This window comes from Tetrahymena thermophila (assembly GCF_000189635.1).
Source record: "Tetrahymena thermophila SB210 genomic scaffold scf_8254667, whole genome shotgun sequence".
NCBI classification, from domain to species: domain Eukaryota; phylum Ciliophora; class Oligohymenophorea; order Hymenostomatida; family Tetrahymenidae; genus Tetrahymena; species Tetrahymena thermophila.
In genome coordinates, this window is record NW_002476434.1 from 1 (window position 1) to 19,737 (window position 19,737).

Sequence of the window (19,737 nt, forward strand, 5' to 3'; positions counted from 1 at the left end):
CCCCAACCCCAACCCCAACCCCAACCCCAACCCCAACCCCAACCCCAACCCCAACCCCAACCCCAACCCCAACCCCAACCCCAACCCCAACCCCAACCCCAACCCCAACCCCAACCCCAACCCCAACCCCAACCCCAACCCCAACCCCAACCCCAACCCCAACCCCAACCCCAACCCCAACCCCAACCCCAACCCCAACCCCAACCCCAACCCCAACCCCAACCCCAACCCCAACCCCAACCCCAACCCCAACCCCAACCCCAACCCCAACCCCAACCCCAACCCCAACCCCAACCCCAACCCCAACCCCAACCCCAACCCCAACCCCAACCCCAACCCCAACCCCAACCCCAACCCCAACCCCAACCCCAACCCCAACCCCAACCCCAACCCCAACCCCAACCCCAACCCCAACCCCAACCCCAACCCCAACCCCAACCCCAACCCCAACCCCAACCCCAACCCCAACCCCAACCCCAACCCCAACCCCAACCCCAACCCCAACCCCAACCCCAACCCCAACCCCAACCCCAACCCCAACCCCAACCCCAACCCCAACCCCAACCCCAACCCCAACCCCAACCCCAACCCCAACCCCAACCCCAACCCCAACCCCAACCCCAACCCCAACCCCAACCCCAACCCCAACCCCAACCCCAACCCCAACCCCAACCCGATTTATTAAATATATTTTTTATTTTTATTGAACTTTAATTTTTTATCAAAATTTAATTAAATAGCAAATAAATAATTTTCTGTGTATAATTTTTACTTAAATCTAAAAACGAATAAAAACATATAAAGTTAAGTTTTGAAAGAAAATAAATCAAAAATGTTTTTACATTAAGGGAGAGGAACAATTTAATTTAAACCATTTGATGACGACTACTTGTATTTGAGTCTATCAGATTATGATCTAGAGGCTGTTCCTATGAAGAGTATTTAAAGCATTCAATAAACTGAAATAAAAAACTGTATTTTATGATGAACATTTAATATTGTTAATTATTAGGAGAAGCAAGTCTTGAAGATCATAATAATATAAATAAGTTTATCAAATAGCAAACAAGCTTATTCAGATATAGGTTATTAAATTTTATTAAACAATAGTTACAATATTAATATTTAAATTAGAGCTATGCTACCATTTTTACTAGATGACTTTTTAAAAGCAAACTATAACAATTTCTAAAAGACAGAATAGGTAAACTAAAATATCCAATTTTAATAATCTCATTTAATGTAAATTTAAAATATAGAATATTCAAGGATATTTCAATTGGCTTGATCAATTCGTTGGGTTAAGATTGAGTAAAGGATGTTTAGAAATGTTGGTAAATAATTAATATTTAATATGAAAAAAAGACTTCAAATAAACTAAATAGAAAGCAGGAGTTATTTATATAGAGGGTAGGGATGAAAGTTTCAGGCCAGTCATAGTAATTAACCCTTCAAGAATCGACTTTTAAAAATATAAAAAAGCTGAAATTTATGCAATTTTTAGTAGATGCTTTATCATAGCATAAGCATATATGCTCAATTATGGAAAAATAGATTAATGGAGAATTATTGTTGATGGAGAATATGAAATGCATTTCGACCTTAGTTTTGGAGTATATTTATAAATTAATTATTTATTTATTTAATTGTTGGATATAATTTAATCTAATTAAATCTTAAATTATTATTAATCCTTATTTGCTAAAAATAAAAAAATAGTTTTTGTACTTCTTGATTGAAATGTTTTCTTATTATCTTCCTAACACACTTTACTAGCTTTATCTAATAAGATTTAACAAATTCTTGAATCACGAAAAGAAATAAGTTTTTTAATGTAAGCAATCAATCTATTTAGTTAATAAGTTTATATAAATTTTTCCATCTAAATATTAAAACAGATTTAATACCTGATGGCACTAAGGGAAAAGTATTTTTTATTTTTGAAGAAGATGAATACAAAAGCTTGATAATTAAAACTATGGATTTAAATACTTTAGAGATGAAATTTGGAGGATTCAAAATGAATTTCAAAGAATACTGGAAAATATTTGAGGGGAATCTACCATATATTAATGAAGAAGAGCTAAATAGATAATATTAAATAATAGAAGACTAAATCAACATCAAGATTATTGAATTGATATAATAACTAATTAAGAAACTATAAGGTTTAAATATCTAAAATTCCTTCCTATCTTAGTTAATTACTATATTAAATTCTGAGTTAATAATTATCAAAAATCTTTACAAAACTTAAGAAGAAATAGATGCAGAAGAAAGAGTGAAAAGAGCCAAAAGGTAGAGATAACTGCTATTAGAAAAAGAAGAACTTGAAAGACAACGTTTATTGCAATTAGAATTATAAAGATAATAGGAGCTTTTACTTTTATAATAAAGGGCTGATTAAGAATAAGAGTGGGCTAATTTAAATAGAAATTATTAAGGTAGATTAAATTAATATGATTTATAATTCGGTTACGATGATGGGGACAATTATAAAGTGTTAAATAATGTTAAGTACTAATAATATAATTAAAATGTAAAAAAGATTGATAATTAAGACGAATCTTAAATTAAGTATGATGTATTTAAAAGAAATTTTAATTAATTTTAATCTCCAGAATCAGCAAATTACAAAATAAAAGACCATTATTTTGATGATGATGTTAATTACTATATAGTAAATAAAAAATTTGAACCTGCATCTGCTACTACTACTACTGCTGCTTCATCAAATTAGCAAATTTCCAACTAAAACTAACAAATTAATCATCAAAATACTTATTAAAGATAAACATAATAGGGAATAGCTCAAATAGATTAAAATTATTAATTTGAAGCAAATGATTAAACCATTTAAGGATTAAATACATCTAAAATTTAAAACCTGAATATATCTAGTATATCTTTAGCAAGTAACGATAAGGTCATTATGGAAAAGTAATTCAAAGATCCTCAAGGATTTATAGTGGGAATTAATTCATTAAAGATAAATAATAACAACTTGGAAGAAAATAACACATCTAAAATATCTATAAAAAGTGAAAAAAGTGCTACAAGCTTATAAAAAGCTTAGAATTATTAGAAATTTTAATATCGTAATGTTGAACCTATTGAGCAATAAGGCGAATTAGAAGAAAAAAAAGTAGAAGCTAAAGATGATGGAAATGCATGCACAATATTCTGAATTTATAATAATTTAATTATCTTAATTTTATTTAATTTACTTGAAAAATAATTATTATTAAATCTTTTTTATTTATTTAGTATTGTATCTTATCTACTTTATTAGTGAGTTTAATAATTAAATAGAAGTAGTAAATAATTTCAAGAAAGATTTTTATAAAAGAAGTAAAATAAAAATAATTTACAGCTGTTCCAGGATTTAAAATATCACAAACCATAAAATCATGATTTGTGATATTTCAAATGATTTTTATATTAATTATGAACTTTTTTTGTTAATTATTTTCTTTAATTAGATTTATACTATTTTTAAAAAACTCTTTAATTTAAAAAAAATTAGATTTTTAGATACCGTATATAAAAACTTTAAAAAAATAAAATAATTTATATTTATTCTCTTTAAAGTATTCTTTTACACTCACGTACATTGTTAAAATAAAAACAAATATTTAACAATTTGATTTAAACATTTTGTTGAAACTACAAATCGACTAGAATATAATTATCAAATGTTTTTTTTTATTCAATTTTATTCATTTTATTTTATGATTTGATCTTCCTTGCACTCTTTTGCTTACTATTTTATTTAATCCAAATATTTATCGTAATTGGCCTTAAGCTATTAAAGAGAGCATGAGGAAATATTTAAATCTCTAACTAGCCCATCTTATACACCGTAAACCCATCCATGAATGTAGACTAATTGTCCTTTCTACCAAGCATTTTAAACGATGGTTGATAGACCTAAATTTAAAACTTGCTCCACAATGTTGATTTCAACTAGTTTATCCCATTTTATGTTACCTTCAAACTAATCAATATACTTCTAATGCTTTAAATAATAATCTCTTATATGTAGAATCCAATTATTTATTAGTCCAACTTGTTAGTTTGTAATTGCAATTTTAACACTGGAGCAATTATAATGACCACACACAATAATATGTCTTACTTTTAAAACTTCTACTGCATATTAAACAACAGACAAACAATTTAAATCTGTATGTATTACTTGATTTCCTACATTTCTTTATACAAATAACTAACCGGGAAGCATTCCAGTAAGTCTTTCAGGAGATACTCTACTATCAACACAGCCTATCCATAAAAATTTTGGAGTTTATTATTGAGCTAAACCTGGGAAAAAATCAGGATTCATTTTTAGTACTTAATCTGACCATGCCCTATTGTTATTTAATAGCTACTAAATATCTCTATTTGTTTTTTAAGTGCTAAATCTATAAAAACCTAATAATTTTTTCATATTTTATGCTTTATTTATTCAAAAAATAACCTATAAACTATACAAATATGCTCAACTAATAAATTTAAAGTTTATTTCAATTAAATAAAAATAATGATTGATTGATGTTGTTTTTCTAATATAAAAATTTTAATAAAAAAAAATCATTTATCATAAAAAATATTGATGATTTATTTTTCACATAAATAAACTGAAAACGTTTTCAGAATAATTCAATCAAATAATTTTGTTTTATTTAAAAAAAATAAACATTCATCAAAGATAAAAAATAAGACATTAATTAAATAAAATATATTCTTCTTATTTGATTAAATTTATAAAATAAATTAAATTTTTAATATTTTCTCTATACTATATACAAAATTTGATAAATATATTTTAGACAGATAATAAACGAAACAATTGATTATTTGATTCAAATTATATCTTTTAATTTATTAACTTTTTTTAATTTATATAAATATTTATATTAAATCTTTCTTTGGTAAAATTAATTTATAATTTATTTTGTTTTTTATTTTCATTAATTAATTAATTAATAGTTTTTTTACGTTTTTTATTTAGTTTTTGCCTTAAATATTCAATCAACTTAGTGCTACTCCAACACCTACTCCAACACCAATAATTATCAAAAGAGCAATTATAATTAATATAATATATTTTTTCTTTTTAGACTGCTCATAAGAAGTACCTCTATCTGAAAGCTAACTGCTACTATTATCATTCATTTTCACATAAATAGTGTCTGAATTTGGATTAACTATAACAACTGTGCTTTAATTATTAAATGTTGTTACATTATTTGAAGTATTTTACTGTACTTTTTATGAATTCCCCTATTTTGGATTATAAGCTAAAATATTCAAGCTGCTAGCTTAAGAGCTTCCAACTGATGACTAAGAATTTTATTTTTTCTTTTCTTCATCTATTTCTTGGTCTCTTAATTGTTGTTCTCTTTTTATCAAAGCTTAAATATCTTTAATGAGGTTAAGCTTTGAGATTTAATCTATTTTATAAAATCAATCATCAACAAATCGTTTATGCTGTGTAATACAAATTACCATTTATTTGAGTTTCAGTAGATTCAGCTAGCTATTATAACTTCTCTAAATCCTGTTAAGGATCACCGCTCATTTCTAAATCAGAATTTAATTAGCTATCGTCATATAGCATGCTAGAACCACCACTTTCTTAGTACTGCATGAGGTTTTTAGGAGTAGAATCGCTGTTCTAGTTGCTAAATCTTACAAAACTCTCTGATTTTTCATTTTAACCTGTAGTGAAGGATTTATCTTTCAATTTAGATTCTCCCAAATTATTATTTGTTCCAAGAGACATCTAAGATCTCAAACCTGATATTTAAGATCTTTGTCTATGATGGATACTCTTGTTATAGCTTCTTAAGTTTTCCATTTTTCTCTCTATAATTTTAGTTTGTATATCCTAAACTAATTCAATTTACTATTTAAAAATAATAAATTAGATATTTTTTTCTTCAAATTGTATTCAGATACCTTAAAAAAATCTAATTGCATATTATCATATTCCTGTCTCTATTAAATTGTTGTTTAAGGGTTCATTATATATTATTTAAGATTTTTCAAGTCTTAGTTGATCTTTTATGAAATCTCAATAACTTCATTAAGTAGCTACATTTTTTTAACAAACAGTAAATATCATTAAATCAATTTATATTAGTGCGTTATAAAATACATTATCGAAATTCTGTAGGAGAGGCTTTCCCTTGTAAATGAATTCATCTTTTCAAAATAAAAAATCTACTTTAGACAGAAATATATAAATTTTAAAGCTTAAAGCAGCTGAAAATAAATTTATAATTACTATTCATTTCATTGATAGCTGTTGCTTTTTTTCCAAACTGAATAACTTATTCTTTAAGTTAATCCAAAGCCGAATTCATTTTTATCTAAGTTATTTCTTTTATTTTTGTAATGACTTTTGAATTTATTATTAATTATGCTTTATCAAGTAAAGTTGATTGATTGATTTTATTTATATTTTTAGATAGTTTTCTATTGATTTTGATTAATTTTCAAAGGATAACACACACAATTTAATCAATATTTTTACTGTTTATTATAAAAGAATTTAAATGCAATATAGTAAAATCAAGTTAATTACTTTTAATAAGCTATTTATTTATGGATATAGATAGTAATATAGTTTGTATTATTAACTATAAATTACTGTTCTACTTGCAAACATTTTTTTTTAACTTTTGGTATTTTATACTTTTCTTCTATTAAATTTCAATTAAAATAGCAATGAAAAGAAATTAACATATTAAACTCCTCATTGATTGTTCGTGTAGATTACTAAAAATACTAAATTATTTGTTGTTTTTATATTCAAGAAAGATTAGTTGATAACATAAAGTTGACAAATTATAAAATAAAAATATAAAAATTTAAAAAAATGATATGCATGCTATTATAACTCAATAGTCATTTTCATTATTTGTAGTATCGATATCTAGCAAGACAGTTCTTTGTAGTTTAAACAATTCATTTTTATAAAGACCTTCTTTTCCTTTTGGTTATTAATTTTGATTATAGTAATATCTTCTTCTCTTGATACTATTTATTAGAAATTTTATAATTAAAAATACTCTTTCTACTAATTTGAATACAGAAAGTCGAATTTAGAGTTGATTAACTAGCTGCACATAGACAAAGCTTAGCATGCTTTTCTGAGAGTTTCATTGTCCTTGATAATATTGTTTCTTTTAAAAATTAAAAAAATAATAAAATAATTTTCTTTAACTTCAGTCAATATAACCTAAAATTCAAGCTTATGTCAGTCAGTTTTTTACATTATTTAACTCCTTCTGATAAATACTTGATTCCAATAGATTACATTTCATTTGATCTAGGGGTAAAAATAATTAATATTTATTAATTTCTACTATCAATAATTTATACTCAAAAAATAAATCAAAATTTTTTAATTCTTGCAATTTGGCTAGCCCTGTTGCAAATTCTTGCATTCCCTTATGAGTAACTAGATTATTACTTTAAAAAAAAATATTTTTAAATTCTGATGAAAAAATTAATAAACTTACGATCCATCTATCTAAAGTGACTATAACTAAGTTAATTAGCCTAATGCTTATGAAAAAGAGATAAAACCCTTATCTTTAATCTTGTTCCATCTAATTAAAAATTATGAAAATAAACATAAAATTTTTAAATCTTTTCACTCTTAATTTAATCTTACCTAAAATCTAAAAATAACTAAGTGAGTGCTTTCAAATTTTATAGTGCTTCAGACACTATTCTTAAACCTTCATCTTCTAAGCTGCATGACCTTTTTTAATTAAATATTTAGGTTTTTATTAAAATATATTTCTTTATTTATTTATTTACCACACACTCAACTTCAAATTTTTAAGGTTAGGAAACATATTTAAGAATTGTGGCAGCATACTTTCAAAAGTATTTAATCCGCAATTCCTAATTTTTATTATGATATAATATTAAAATTTATATTTCCACTAAATTCACTACCAGAAATTGATTTATAAGATTTGAACTTCATTTAAATCCTTAAAAACATTAACAAATTCACCAAAATCCCCATAAAAATCATTTGCAGATCTATTATTTCACATTATTTTATGTTAATAAAGTACTTTTGTAAAGTGTTTTTACTTACCCAAATTAACAAATGAGTTCTTAAATACCAGTACAGGAAATAGTTCCTTTGTATTGTTATCCTTTAAATTACAAAACTTTATCTTGTATTTATATCATTTTATATAAAAGCTTTTCAAGTAAGTCTAATTATATCTTTTGTTCTAAATTGTATTTTTTGATATTAATTTTTAGAAATGATTGATTAGATAATACAATTTCAATCAAATTTTTTCTAATCAATTCTTATTATAAATATTTACCGCTAAAAATTGAATAGGTTCTTCTTATATGATTGATACATTTCATTTCATCTGCAAAAAAATATTAGAGAAACGTTAAAATAAGATTTTTTAATTCTCTAAAGTAAATATCTCTATTTAATTTATAAAGTTATGAATGATTTCAAAATATTTTAAATTTATTTTAAAATTCAAACAAATCGATTATCAGCTTTTATTAAAATAAAATATCTATTAACTATCTATCACCTAAATTTATTTAATTTTAAATTTCTAAAAAGTATTATTTAAATTAATTGAAAACGTGAATTTAGTGGCTGTAGAAAGGTAGTAATTTAACTTGAAAATAAATGTAAAGTGTTATAAGCACTTAAAGTACTTTTTTTTATTGTTTTAACCTTAAAATTATAAAAAATGCACAATTATTTTGAAATAATTTAAGAATTCTTAATTAAAAATTAATGTGGAATAATTGATATATTTAATTCATAACAACACAAAATACGATCAATAATTACAAGAAAAACGGAATCAATATTTCAAAAGCTATTTAAAAATGAACATATTTTTATTTTCTATTTTACTCATTCAAACAGTAAAAGCAATTAGTTTCCCTCAGTCATCAATTTAATGCCCGACATTTTTAAATAAAGCTGGTAAGCTAATAATTTTACTAAAAGCAACATTTCTAAATAATTTTACTATACTATTAACTTTTCTTAAAATTAGGTCACCCTACTAATGTTTAGGCAATTAATTATATACCTAATTCCATATTTTTTGCATCTGGAGATTCTTAAGGCAGATTTCTAATAAGTAACATTAAGACAGGGTAAAATATAGTGTATCAAACAGGTTATACAACAGATACTTTAGGAATTCAATCTATCGCATCTAATCAAAATGGCGATATTCTTGTAATATCTTAAATAGAATACAAAGTTTATAATGTATATTCAGGACAGACCTTACTCGATTCCTCAATAACTACAAACGCCTGTAAGCAATTCGATAATATTATAACTTTAAAAAATAATTTATTTTTATAACAAAATTAGAAAAATAGTAAATATTAGCAACAGCAAGCTTTTTAAAATAATACATAAACTCCAGTTTATCTTAATATTTGATAACTCTACAAGCAGATAATCAATACGGAATTACTTCTCTCAGTTATATTGATTCTAATTATCAATATATCCTCTCATTCTAAAGTAAATATGATAACTTATAAATTCATATAAAAGATATAACAATTAAAATGCTGAAATAATAATTTTTTATCTAAAAGTTACAATATCAAGCTCTGCAACATAGCAGTAAGGGATATCCGATTAGCCATCTTAATTTTTAATAATTTAAGATGCATCTGGAATTTTAAAAAATAGTTAAAAAAAATAAGTTCTTCTTGGAATTTCTACATCTAATTTGATTTATGGTTGCGATATATCTAATTCAATTTCTAGTACTATGATAAATGCAGGAGTTTGGTAAGGTACTTCTTTAAATTATCCTGTAAATGCCTTTACTCATTTATAAAGCACAACAATAATCGCTATTATGTTTGGTTAAGCTTAATCATCACCTGGTGGCTCTTCTCCGCCACAGCAATCTAATTATTAATAAAACTCTCTAGTTTTTTTCGATTTACAGAATTTACAAGGTGGTGTTTCAACTTATGACTACTCGCTTAAACAAATGATATCTACACCTTCAGCTGCTATATCGATTAGTATGTTTAACTTAGAAAAACTATTAATTCTAATTTTATTTTTATAATAGGTGCAAGTAATTTAATCAAGTAGATAAAAAATATCTTCTATAACAAATAATTTTATGTAGCTTTTGTTTACACATAATATATATCTATATACAACATAAATGACTTGATAAGCAATAACTATAACTTATTTGGGGCAATTTAAATCACTTTTTAATTTTCTATATAAATGATATCGCCTATTCTAATATAAGAGTTATCTTATATCTTGGTTGCTTCTACAAATGGAAACATTATTTCATTTGATTTCTCCTCTCAAATATCGTCAGCTGCAAATTTCACACCTTCAACTGTTAATTTGTCCTCTTTTAACTTTTAATAATATTCTACTGGTAAGTTTGAAAATAATAAAAAAATTAATTATTATAAAATCATTTAATCTTGGTTGAAGTCATTTTTTATTATAATTTCAATAGGTATAACTTCTGATATCACCAACGGCTCATATGATGATACTGATAAATAAATAACTTTATTTGGAACTCCTTAACAATCAAGATAAAGTTTAAATATTAGTTATTCCTTTATTAATCTCAGTACTTCTGTGACATAGGTTTAAACACTGTCATTCGCTAATGCTATAACATTTACTCCTTTAGCTATAAGTTCAACTTAGAATCTTTTTATTCTATTTTTTAAACCTTAATAATATTTATTAAAAATAAATGGTGCATGTCCCACAGCTAACTAAGCAACTGAATCTGTTTAAATTGCCCAAATTTAATTATATTTTATAAATATATCCTAATAAAAAACTACTGTTGCTTTAGATTTTTCCTCTAAGAATATTTACATAAATTAGATAGTAGATGAAGTATCTTTTAGCATAGGGAATGCTAATTATGTAGCATTTATTTTTGATATTAAATTTCTTGATTTTACTTAATACTGTCTTGATACTACAGGAAATCCTTAAAAGCCACCTGGAGGCAGAATTTTATAATAATATACAGCTAATTTATTCCTATACATTTATGATTCTAAAGGCCACCTTTAATACTAATCACCAAATCCTTTTCTATAATTGTAAAGCATGTCTGGTTTTATTGATTTCATATCTGACTCTAATTCTAATTTAGTTTTGTATTTCAACAATTAGATAATTTTTCTTTAGCCTTAAATAAATAATGGTGTCATGATTGTGAATTAGTTTTAAATTCTAAGTAATTTAATTTAATAAAAAATATAGACTTTTAATACAACAATAAAAACAGCAATAAACAACATAATTAGTTTTTATTTCATTCCAACATTAAATTAATTATTTATTCAATTTAACTTGAATGATTCAACTAATTATATTTATTCATCACTGATAAGCTATTCTGCAACATGGTAAACAAATGTTGAATTAACCATTAACCAAATATTTTAATCTTAATCTAATAATGATAGCTATCCCTATTAAGTTAGTTATTTAGAATACAAGCAAGATACCTCTCTGCTTATTCTTAAAGTCAATACTTATTTGAAAGTTTATTCTTATAATCTATAAAATTATAGTTTATAATTATACCTCACAATTGATAAATCATCATCAGACAACTTCTTTAATTTTATAGTAACTTTATCTACCACATAATTGCTTATAGTAGATAGTTCTTCCCTCTTTCAAATGTAAATATTTTTTTTAATAAAACCAAAAAAATATAATTATTTTAATTTCTTTTTAATAAAATTAATGAAATGTTGAGTAATAAATTTTTAGTAAAATAATAAATATTTTTTGATGAAATTCATTTAAGTTTTTACATAATTTTTATAATTAATTATTATAAAATAGAGTTAGTTTAAATGATTGTGAATCCACCGTATGTGATAATAGTACATGCGAAATTAGGAATTTTATAAATTAATAACCTAATAGTTCTAGCATTGCAGATTATTTTAAAAGTGATAGTTCAGGCTATATCTTAAGATAAGAAGCATTAGCCTAATCCAAGTATAGTTTACTTAATTCAATGCTTTATCTAATAAATATAAATATAAACTATAATATTTACGTCTAATAAGGAAGTTTAATTATTTGGAATTAATAATATACCTAATTAGATACGAAAAATTCAGTAATATCAAATTATTTAAAAAAATTAAAAGTTAATCTTAATATTTAATCAGTTGATTACACTTTAAATATACCTTAAAACACTTATTCTGTATTTAATATTTCTATAAAAGAACAACAGCTAATCAATACTTACAACTATGTTTAGTTTTAAAATGTTATACTGACATAAAATGCTTATGCTAGTTTCTTTTAAGTTAGTATTCCTAATTTTATAATGAGTAATACGCTTCTTATCAGTAAAAGGTAAATTATATATTAAAATATTTTAGTAAAACATATAAATTTTATTTAATAGCTCTAACCCAATACCTTTATATGTTGTTTGCTAATCAACCGGAACTTTACTTTTCTAGAACACTGTTATATAAAAATAATATTTCAACTCTTCGGGAAGCTTATTTTACATAAATTCTAATGATAATACACTAATACTAAAAAATATAACATTTTAAAATAATATTTTTTATTTCACTAACCTTATATACTCTATTTAATTGTTAAACCTTTAAATGGATGGTTTTAACCTTATAAGTAATACCATTAGGCTTAAGCAAACAGCTAATGCTTCTAGGTTTTTCATTAGCGCCTAAATTTTTACGCTAAATTAAGTAAGTATAACTTCTAATATTCTTGAAAATGTATCTCTTATTGGTAATATTTTATTTAAAATATTTATTTAAAGTTAAAATTATATTTTTTTTAGGAATAAACTCTTACACGACACTTTTTTAGGCTTTTATAGATACTTTTAATTTTATAGGTAATACATACTTAATGACTGATTAGACAATTATAGTTTTAATATTTGATGGGCAAACATAAGATTTGAATTTTATTTCTGCTTTATTTATAAAATCTTCTAATTTTAGATAGTTAAATTTAATTCCATGCAGCTATGATTAGTACCAAACTGATAGTTGCTCCTCTGTAAATATAGATACCTCATCTTCTAATTACATATAAATAGCCTTGTCAAATACATAAGAAATGGTACTCTAAACAGTTAATAGTATTGATAACCACATTACTTAATTCTCTTGTTTAAAATGTATTTCAGTAAAAATTACTCAATTTTATTGCAAAAATACAAATTTTGAAAGTTCAGCTATAGACTTTCCTTGCTTAGTATTATAGGAACATACACAATTATCTCTGTAATTAAACTAATGTGGCTTTGAAAATAAATATTTATAAAATAATTATGTTATATCTATTGATTCCAGCTCTACTTTATTAAATTAATAATAGCCTAACGGTTATATTACATTTTAAGATACATATTTTAACACAATAAATTTATTTACTCTAACGTCCTTTTATTAATCATCAGCTGTTTTAATTGAGTCCTATTAGAATTTGCAAATATAATTTACAAATGTTACTTATAATTAGATCTTATTTTTAACTCCGTAGAAACTATTTCAAAGCTCAGGTTCATGCTTGACTCTATCGTCTCCATTTTCAAGCTTTTTAATTTAAAACTCAGCAATTTAGAATTTAATTTCCTATTCATCATCCGTAAATAATAATTATTTTTAAAATTATACATTAATTAATACACATTATTTTTTCAATTGATATTTAGGCAGCTTTTTATTTGAATGTATATAATGGCCAAATAACTAATACAAAGTTTTAAAATAATAACTACGATCTAGATTATGCAACATACAAAGGAGGATACATAGAAATACAATCTAACAACTTTACAGTATCCCAATCCAATTTTACAAATAGTATTGCTTAGTAGGGAAATGGATTGACTATAGTACCAAGTTAAGCTTAAGCAAGTTATAAATTCAATTAGTGTATATTTTAAAATTTGATAGCTGCTTAAAATGGTGCTGCTGTTTACATTAATTAAGCTCTTAATTTAACTACTTTGTAATTTAATAATTGCATTTTCACAAATATTCTTTCTTCTGAAGGAGGAGGTATTTATTTATATTTTATGGTATCTTCTAAGAATATTTTAAGCCTCCAAAGCACATTTCCTACTGTGATATTTAATGGCTGTACTACTTCAAATTTATTCTCAATATAAGGAGGATTAGCTTATATATAAAATTCTAATTTACAAATAAATGATCTAAAGTCTAGATAAAACAACCCAAATCTTTAAACATATGATACATAAATATTAAATTACATAAAAGATATGTAGAATGTTGGAGAATATATAACTTTGTAATCAAGCATAGCTTAAATTTCTTTGTTAAATCTATCTGGTTTTTAAATATTTTAGAAAACTGTTTCTACTAGTGATGCTTAAACTTTGATTCTTAAAGCTACATCATTTAGTATTACAAATATTACTAATTCATATATTGATAATTGCATTTATTATAGCTCAGCAATGATTCTAATATAACAATCTACTCTCAATATGGCATATACAAATATAACTAATAGTCAGTAAATATTTATCATAAATTAAACATTTAAAATAAATTAATTACTTTTCTGAAAATAGTAATTACAAAAAATTTAATTTTAATTATTGTTTGAAAGTATTTTTTATTTAAAAATAAATTAATTTAAATTTATTAAATAAATAGGAGTTATGTACCTTCAAGCACTAGAATGTTAACTACAGATATAACAACAGACATATAGTCTTAGTTTAGTGCAATAATGATTGTATAATAATCAACAATAAATCTGAGTTATGGATTACTTTAAAAGCTTAGTTGTAATGATAGTTTGTGCAGTGGAGGAGCTTTGGCTATATTTAATTCATAAGGTAGTATAATAAATTCAGTTTTTGATTAAAACTTAGCACAAAATAATGGAGGTTCATTATAAATCATTAATTTAAGCAACAATATCACTATTAAATATAGCAATTTTACTAATAGTTAAACAATTAAAGGATTTGGAGGTGGTTTATCTTTTATTACGAATTAAGATGTATATTTTATAGTAATAGATACCTGCTTCTTTAATAAAAATTTTGCTAACTAAGGAGGTGGAGCATATTTTGAAATTTAGTCAACAAAAGAAAAAAATAATTAAATAGTTAATATATTAAACACCAAAATATAAGGTAACACAGCTTAAATATTGGGAGGTGGTATTTTTTATCAAGGTTAAAGTCCTTATACTGACTAGAAAACAGTAATTATGAACAACGTAGCAAGTATAATTTTTTTCTTCTTGATTTTTCTCTTCTTATTGTATTTTTTTTTTTTTTCTTCAATAGATAGCACATATGGGTAAAACTCTTTCTCCTATCCTAAAAAAATAATCCTCAACAAAACTTTAAGTCAATAATATTCTAATTTCAATTATACTTCTTACATAGATTCTGATGGAAATCAAGTATATTAAATATAAGACTAGGTAAGTGGTGTTAGTTTACCTAATTTAGTGTTTCAATTACTAGATGAAAATAATTTGATTATTGATAGTTCCTATACTTAAATAAATCCAAAAGTTGTATTAGATTTATCTAAAAAATCAAACAATTTTGTGATATCTAGCTCAGAAACTACATTTAGTTTTTAAGGGTACTTTAATGTTTCTAATCTTATAATAACAGGTATTCCAGGAACTAGTGTATATTTAATCCTAACATCTAGTAGTATTTCATCAGATAATTCTAATGGATATTAAGTTATTTTAGAAATCTAGTTAAGATAGTGTATTAGGGGAGAGATATTTTCCGAAGTTATTCAAACATCTTCTTCATCAACATAAATATTCTATAAATGTGTGAAGTGCTCAACAGGAACGTAAAATTTATTAGAAAATTAAAAGTTTCAAAATTTTTAAAATATATTTTACATAGATACTCACTGGCATATCCAAACTTATCTAAACCAGTAACAGAATGCAGTAAATGCAGTTAATATGCATAATGCCCAGGCGGGGACTAAATAAATGTAGATGAAGGATATTGGAGGATTAATGATCAAAGTGATTAGATAATATAGTGTATAAATTCTCCAAGCAACTGTCTAGGAGGATAAAATAACTCTACTTGTTCTACAGGACATACAGGACCTCTTTGTGAAACATGTGATATCTATAATGGATATACAACAGCTGGGAATTTTTAGTGTGGAGTATGTGGGGATCATGTAACTAACTCTTTGAAAATTCTAGGATTGATGTTATTCTATGTAAATAATTATTTATTCATTTATTTATTTTTCAATCTTAAATTAACTTTAATTTTATTAAAAAAAAGATTATTAGTGCAAAAATAAGTGTTGATGGAATTCTAAACAAGTTATTAAAGTATTATTCTATTAGAGTACACCTTACTGATAAATAGATTGAAGAAGCAGAATAAAATACTTCTGTCTTGCTAAAGTTAATTTTAAGTTATTTTTAAATTATCATGGTTTTAACTACATTTTAGATTAGTGTTCCATCTTTCTTCAATAATCCAGTAGATGTTATCGCTAATCCAACAACATAAATACTTTATTCTTTTGAGTGTTTCTTTTACCAGCTTTAGCAAATTACAGGAATAAGCATGATCTATTTACAACTAATTGCTGCTGTAATTCTTCCTATAGCGTGTTTGCTTATCTTTGCTATTTCAGCTTTCTTATCATACCGCGATAAATTTATAAGAGGATTTTACTTAAACACTTCTTTTTGCTATTGCCTAATGTACTTTTAGCCAAGTATATTCAAAAATGCAATTACTCTTATCAGCTGCCGTTAAATAGGTAAATAACAATTTTGGTTTCTATATCATTTTTTTAAAAATTGCAAAAAATATAAGGTAATACTAAGTATATTCAATTTAGTCTTCTTTTCGAGTGCTATACTTCAGACTATGTGATTTGGTCATTAAGCTTAGTAATTCCTGTAATTTTAGTGGTTGCAGTATTTATTCCCCTAATATTGCTTATCTTAATTTGGAGATCAAAACAAAGAAAATATATTGTTGAAAAAAGAAGTTTTATGTTTATGATTCTAGAATATAAATCTAATTCAAAATATTGGGAATTTGTTAAAATGAATATGAAACTTTTAGTCATGTGTTGTTTAACTTTCTATGAATATGATATACCAAACAAGGTAAGATTATTTTATTTTTAATTATGAAGAGAGTTAAAATTTTTTTTTAAACAAAAATAGATATTATTCATATTATTTATTGTGTGTTGCTATGGTTCTTTATTGTTTCATTTTTAACCATACAAAGAACAAATCTACAATAAAGTTGATATGACATAAACTATTGTTTAAGCTATTTCGATTTATTTAGGGTTTGTTGCATATCAAAATGTATCAAATCCATTTTGGTGGTTAATTTCCATTCTTTTAATTGCGATCATTAATCTCCTATTTGTACTTTGGGCTTTTAAAATACTAAGCACAGTATTTATTACTTAGAACAAAGATGTGTTTGAAAAATTTAAAATATTTTTTGTAAGATTCATTTGCTGTAGAAAATATTTTTTCTCAGAAAAATAAAGGAAATACTACCTCAAAAGAAGATGGTTGAAATCGATTGTTAAAATTTTGAAAAAGAAAAAACTGATCAGCTTATGGAGTGGTAAGCTAAAAGTAGAACCAGAATCAGTATTTCCAATATTAAATGGGTAGATACCTGATGATTAAATACCAAGCAAATTGAAAAAAATAAAATTCAACAATGATAATATAGAAAATTAAAATGAATAATCCAATGAAAATGAGTTCAATAATAATTTAAATATCGATGAAAAAAATTAAGTTAAAAACATTCCACATTTATTAAAAGCTAAATCAGTAAATTATTTGATATTTTTACATTTTTATTTGTCAATAACCTCATCTATTCATTTAAAAATAAATAATTTATATATTTAAAAGTGCTTGGAAAGAAATAAAAACTAAAATGTAGTAAAAAATTACTAGCTTAAGACTAATCCTTCATTAGGAAATGCTTCAGGTAAATTTATTTATTAATAATTTTATTAAAATACTAAATAATATTATAAAACAGAAGGAATAATTCCAAAAGTTATTACTGACAAATCTACCCTTAATAATTAACTATTTTCTCCAAAAAATATCTAAATGAGTAGACTTCTAAACAATCATTGTGATGGGAAAAGCTTAGATAGCTCAGAAAGCCATTTTGATAAAGTCAATGAAGTAGATATAATCTCAGATATACAAATTAATGAGGGAGTCAATATTTTAAATAATTAAAAGTATATAGGAGATTCATGTACTAAAATTATGCAATCTTAAAATAATTCTTTTTAAGCTAAAAGTCCATTTAATAACTATAGTCAGAGAAATTTTTTGAGTGCATTTAAAAAAAGTTTGGAGCATGATCAAGATAAAAAAGAGTAAGAAGAGTAAATCTTTAAAAATTAAGAGATTGCTGTAAGCAAAATTTATTAATAGAGTGATTTATAACCAGAAAATGATGTATGAAAATGCGTGTAATTTAAAAGTTAAATATATTATATTAAATTAATAAATAAATAAATATTTATAAAAATTAATTTAATTTTTAAATATTAAAAAATACATTAAAATTTTTTAAATTGAACCATCTTATGACCTAAGTTTTTGGTAAATATATAATTTGAGCCCAAAATCCATAAAAAAAATTAATAAATGATAAAGAACTTCAAATAATTGAAATTTTGTTTTTTGCTTAGTTACAAATGGGTAAATTTACACTTATGTATTGTATTAATTTAAATTTTAGTTTTTTTCATGATTTTATTCAAGTTTTCAAAAAAACTCTATCATAATTAGCCATTTATTAAAAGTCACACAAATTGAATTAAATTAAAAGTAATTTTTTAATTTTCTAATTTATTTATCTATTAAACTTTAAAAACTACTTAAAAATTAAACTTTAAAAATTTAATAGAGATTTATTTTTGAAGATTAAACTAATAGTAAAATAATTAGCTAAATAAAGGTTAATCTTTTAAAAAATAAAAAATTACATAAATAGGAATTTAAGTTTTTTATGGTTTAGAGTTAAGACTATGCTAATTTAAGTGAAATAATGCATATACGTTTCAAGTTTCTTGGTAATATCTTTCAATCAGTAAAAAAAAATGAATAAAGATAAAATCATTTTGCCAAAAAATTTTTTTAAGGTTTTGTACTTAATTTATTTAATTAATTAGAAGCTTAAGTAAACATAGTTTTTTTTCTTCTTCTTTTGAGAATATCTGTTTTCTAACCCTATTATCTTTTGATTAACATTCATTTACTATCTAAAAAATCAAATAGTTTATTAAATTTTAGATTTATATAGGCTGTGTAATAATTATTACAAGTTTTTCAATATATTTATTAAAATCGTATCAAAATAAAGGATTTGATATCTTTTTTTGAGTAAATTTGAAAATAGAGACCTAAATTTATCAAAATAAATAAAAAAAAACAAAAAGTTAAGTTCAGAAGGCAAGTAGACTGTGCCTAAGGAATAAGAGGAAATTCGCTTAATTTTTCTCCTGCATTAAGCGAAAAGCACAAAAGATAAGCTCATTTAACTAGGAATTTAGGTACTTTAGCATCCAGCTTACTCTCATAATCTAGTCCCATCAGATTAGCACCTCTTTTAG

General features: G+C 24.3%; 5 protein-coding genes across 5 annotated transcripts; 2 read left to right on the plus strand and 3 right to left on the minus strand. All coding sequences in view use genetic code 6, as the record gives it.

The window, feature by feature from the left end:
• Positions 1-832: 832 nt before the first annotated feature.
• TTHERM_000654259 (CRAL/TRIO domain protein) lies at positions 833-3,187 on the plus strand (the record flags this gene model as incomplete). The annotated part of the gene is made up of 7 exons (XM_012797185.1): positions 833-938; positions 1,013-1,085; positions 1,135-1,204; positions 1,260-1,334; positions 1,386-1,613; positions 1,720-1,834; positions 1,899-3,187. The coding sequence occupies 7 exons, from the start codon at positions 833-835 to the stop codon at positions 3,185-3,187; spliced, it is 1,956 nt and encodes a 651-aa protein (XP_012652639.1).
• Positions 3,188-3,709: 522 nt separating this feature from the next.
• On the minus strand, positions 3,710-4,450 carry TTHERM_00654260 (carbonic anhydrase; the record flags this gene model as incomplete). Its single annotated transcript, XM_001013978.2, has 1 exon — positions 3,710-4,450. The coding sequence occupies one exon, from the start codon at positions 4,448-4,450 to the stop codon at positions 3,710-3,712; it is 741 nt and encodes a 246-aa protein (XP_001013978.2).
• A 584-nt stretch (positions 4,451-5,034) lies between these two features.
• Positions 5,035-6,371, minus strand: TTHERM_00654250 (transmembrane protein, putative; the record flags this gene model as incomplete). Its single annotated transcript, XM_001013977.3, has 5 exons — positions 5,035-5,456; positions 5,512-5,911; positions 5,965-6,099; positions 6,164-6,210; positions 6,293-6,371. The coding sequence occupies 5 exons, from the start codon at positions 6,369-6,371 to the stop codon at positions 5,035-5,037; spliced, it is 1,083 nt and encodes a 360-aa protein (XP_001013977.2).
• Positions 6,372-6,908: 537 nt separating this feature from the next.
• On the minus strand, positions 6,909-8,223 carry TTHERM_00654240 (kinase domain protein; the record flags this gene model as incomplete). Its single annotated transcript, XM_001013976.2, has 9 exons — positions 6,909-7,047; positions 7,101-7,193; positions 7,250-7,339; positions 7,393-7,482; positions 7,533-7,622; positions 7,688-7,777; positions 7,837-7,923; positions 7,978-8,067; positions 8,126-8,223. 9 exons carry the CDS (start codon positions 8,221-8,223, stop codon positions 6,909-6,911), a joined length of 867 nt encoding a protein of 288 aa, XP_001013976.2.
• Positions 8,224-8,502: 279 nt separating this feature from the next.
• On the plus strand, positions 8,503-18,583 carry TTHERM_00654220 (transmembrane protein, putative; the record flags this gene model as incomplete). Its single annotated transcript, XM_001013974.2, has 18 exons — positions 8,503-9,001; positions 9,075-9,344; positions 9,404-9,559; positions 9,637-10,077; positions 10,128-10,457; positions 10,542-11,742; positions 11,909-12,436; positions 12,489-12,844; positions 12,897-13,711; positions 13,779-14,608; positions 14,752-15,332; positions 15,396-15,927; positions 15,984-16,317; positions 16,386-16,875; positions 16,932-17,230; positions 17,291-17,926; positions 18,011-18,089; positions 18,144-18,583. 18 exons carry the CDS (start codon positions 8,503-8,505, stop codon positions 18,581-18,583), a joined length of 8,817 nt encoding a protein of 2,938 aa, XP_001013974.2.
• Between the last annotated feature and the right edge of the window lie 1,154 nt (positions 18,584-19,737).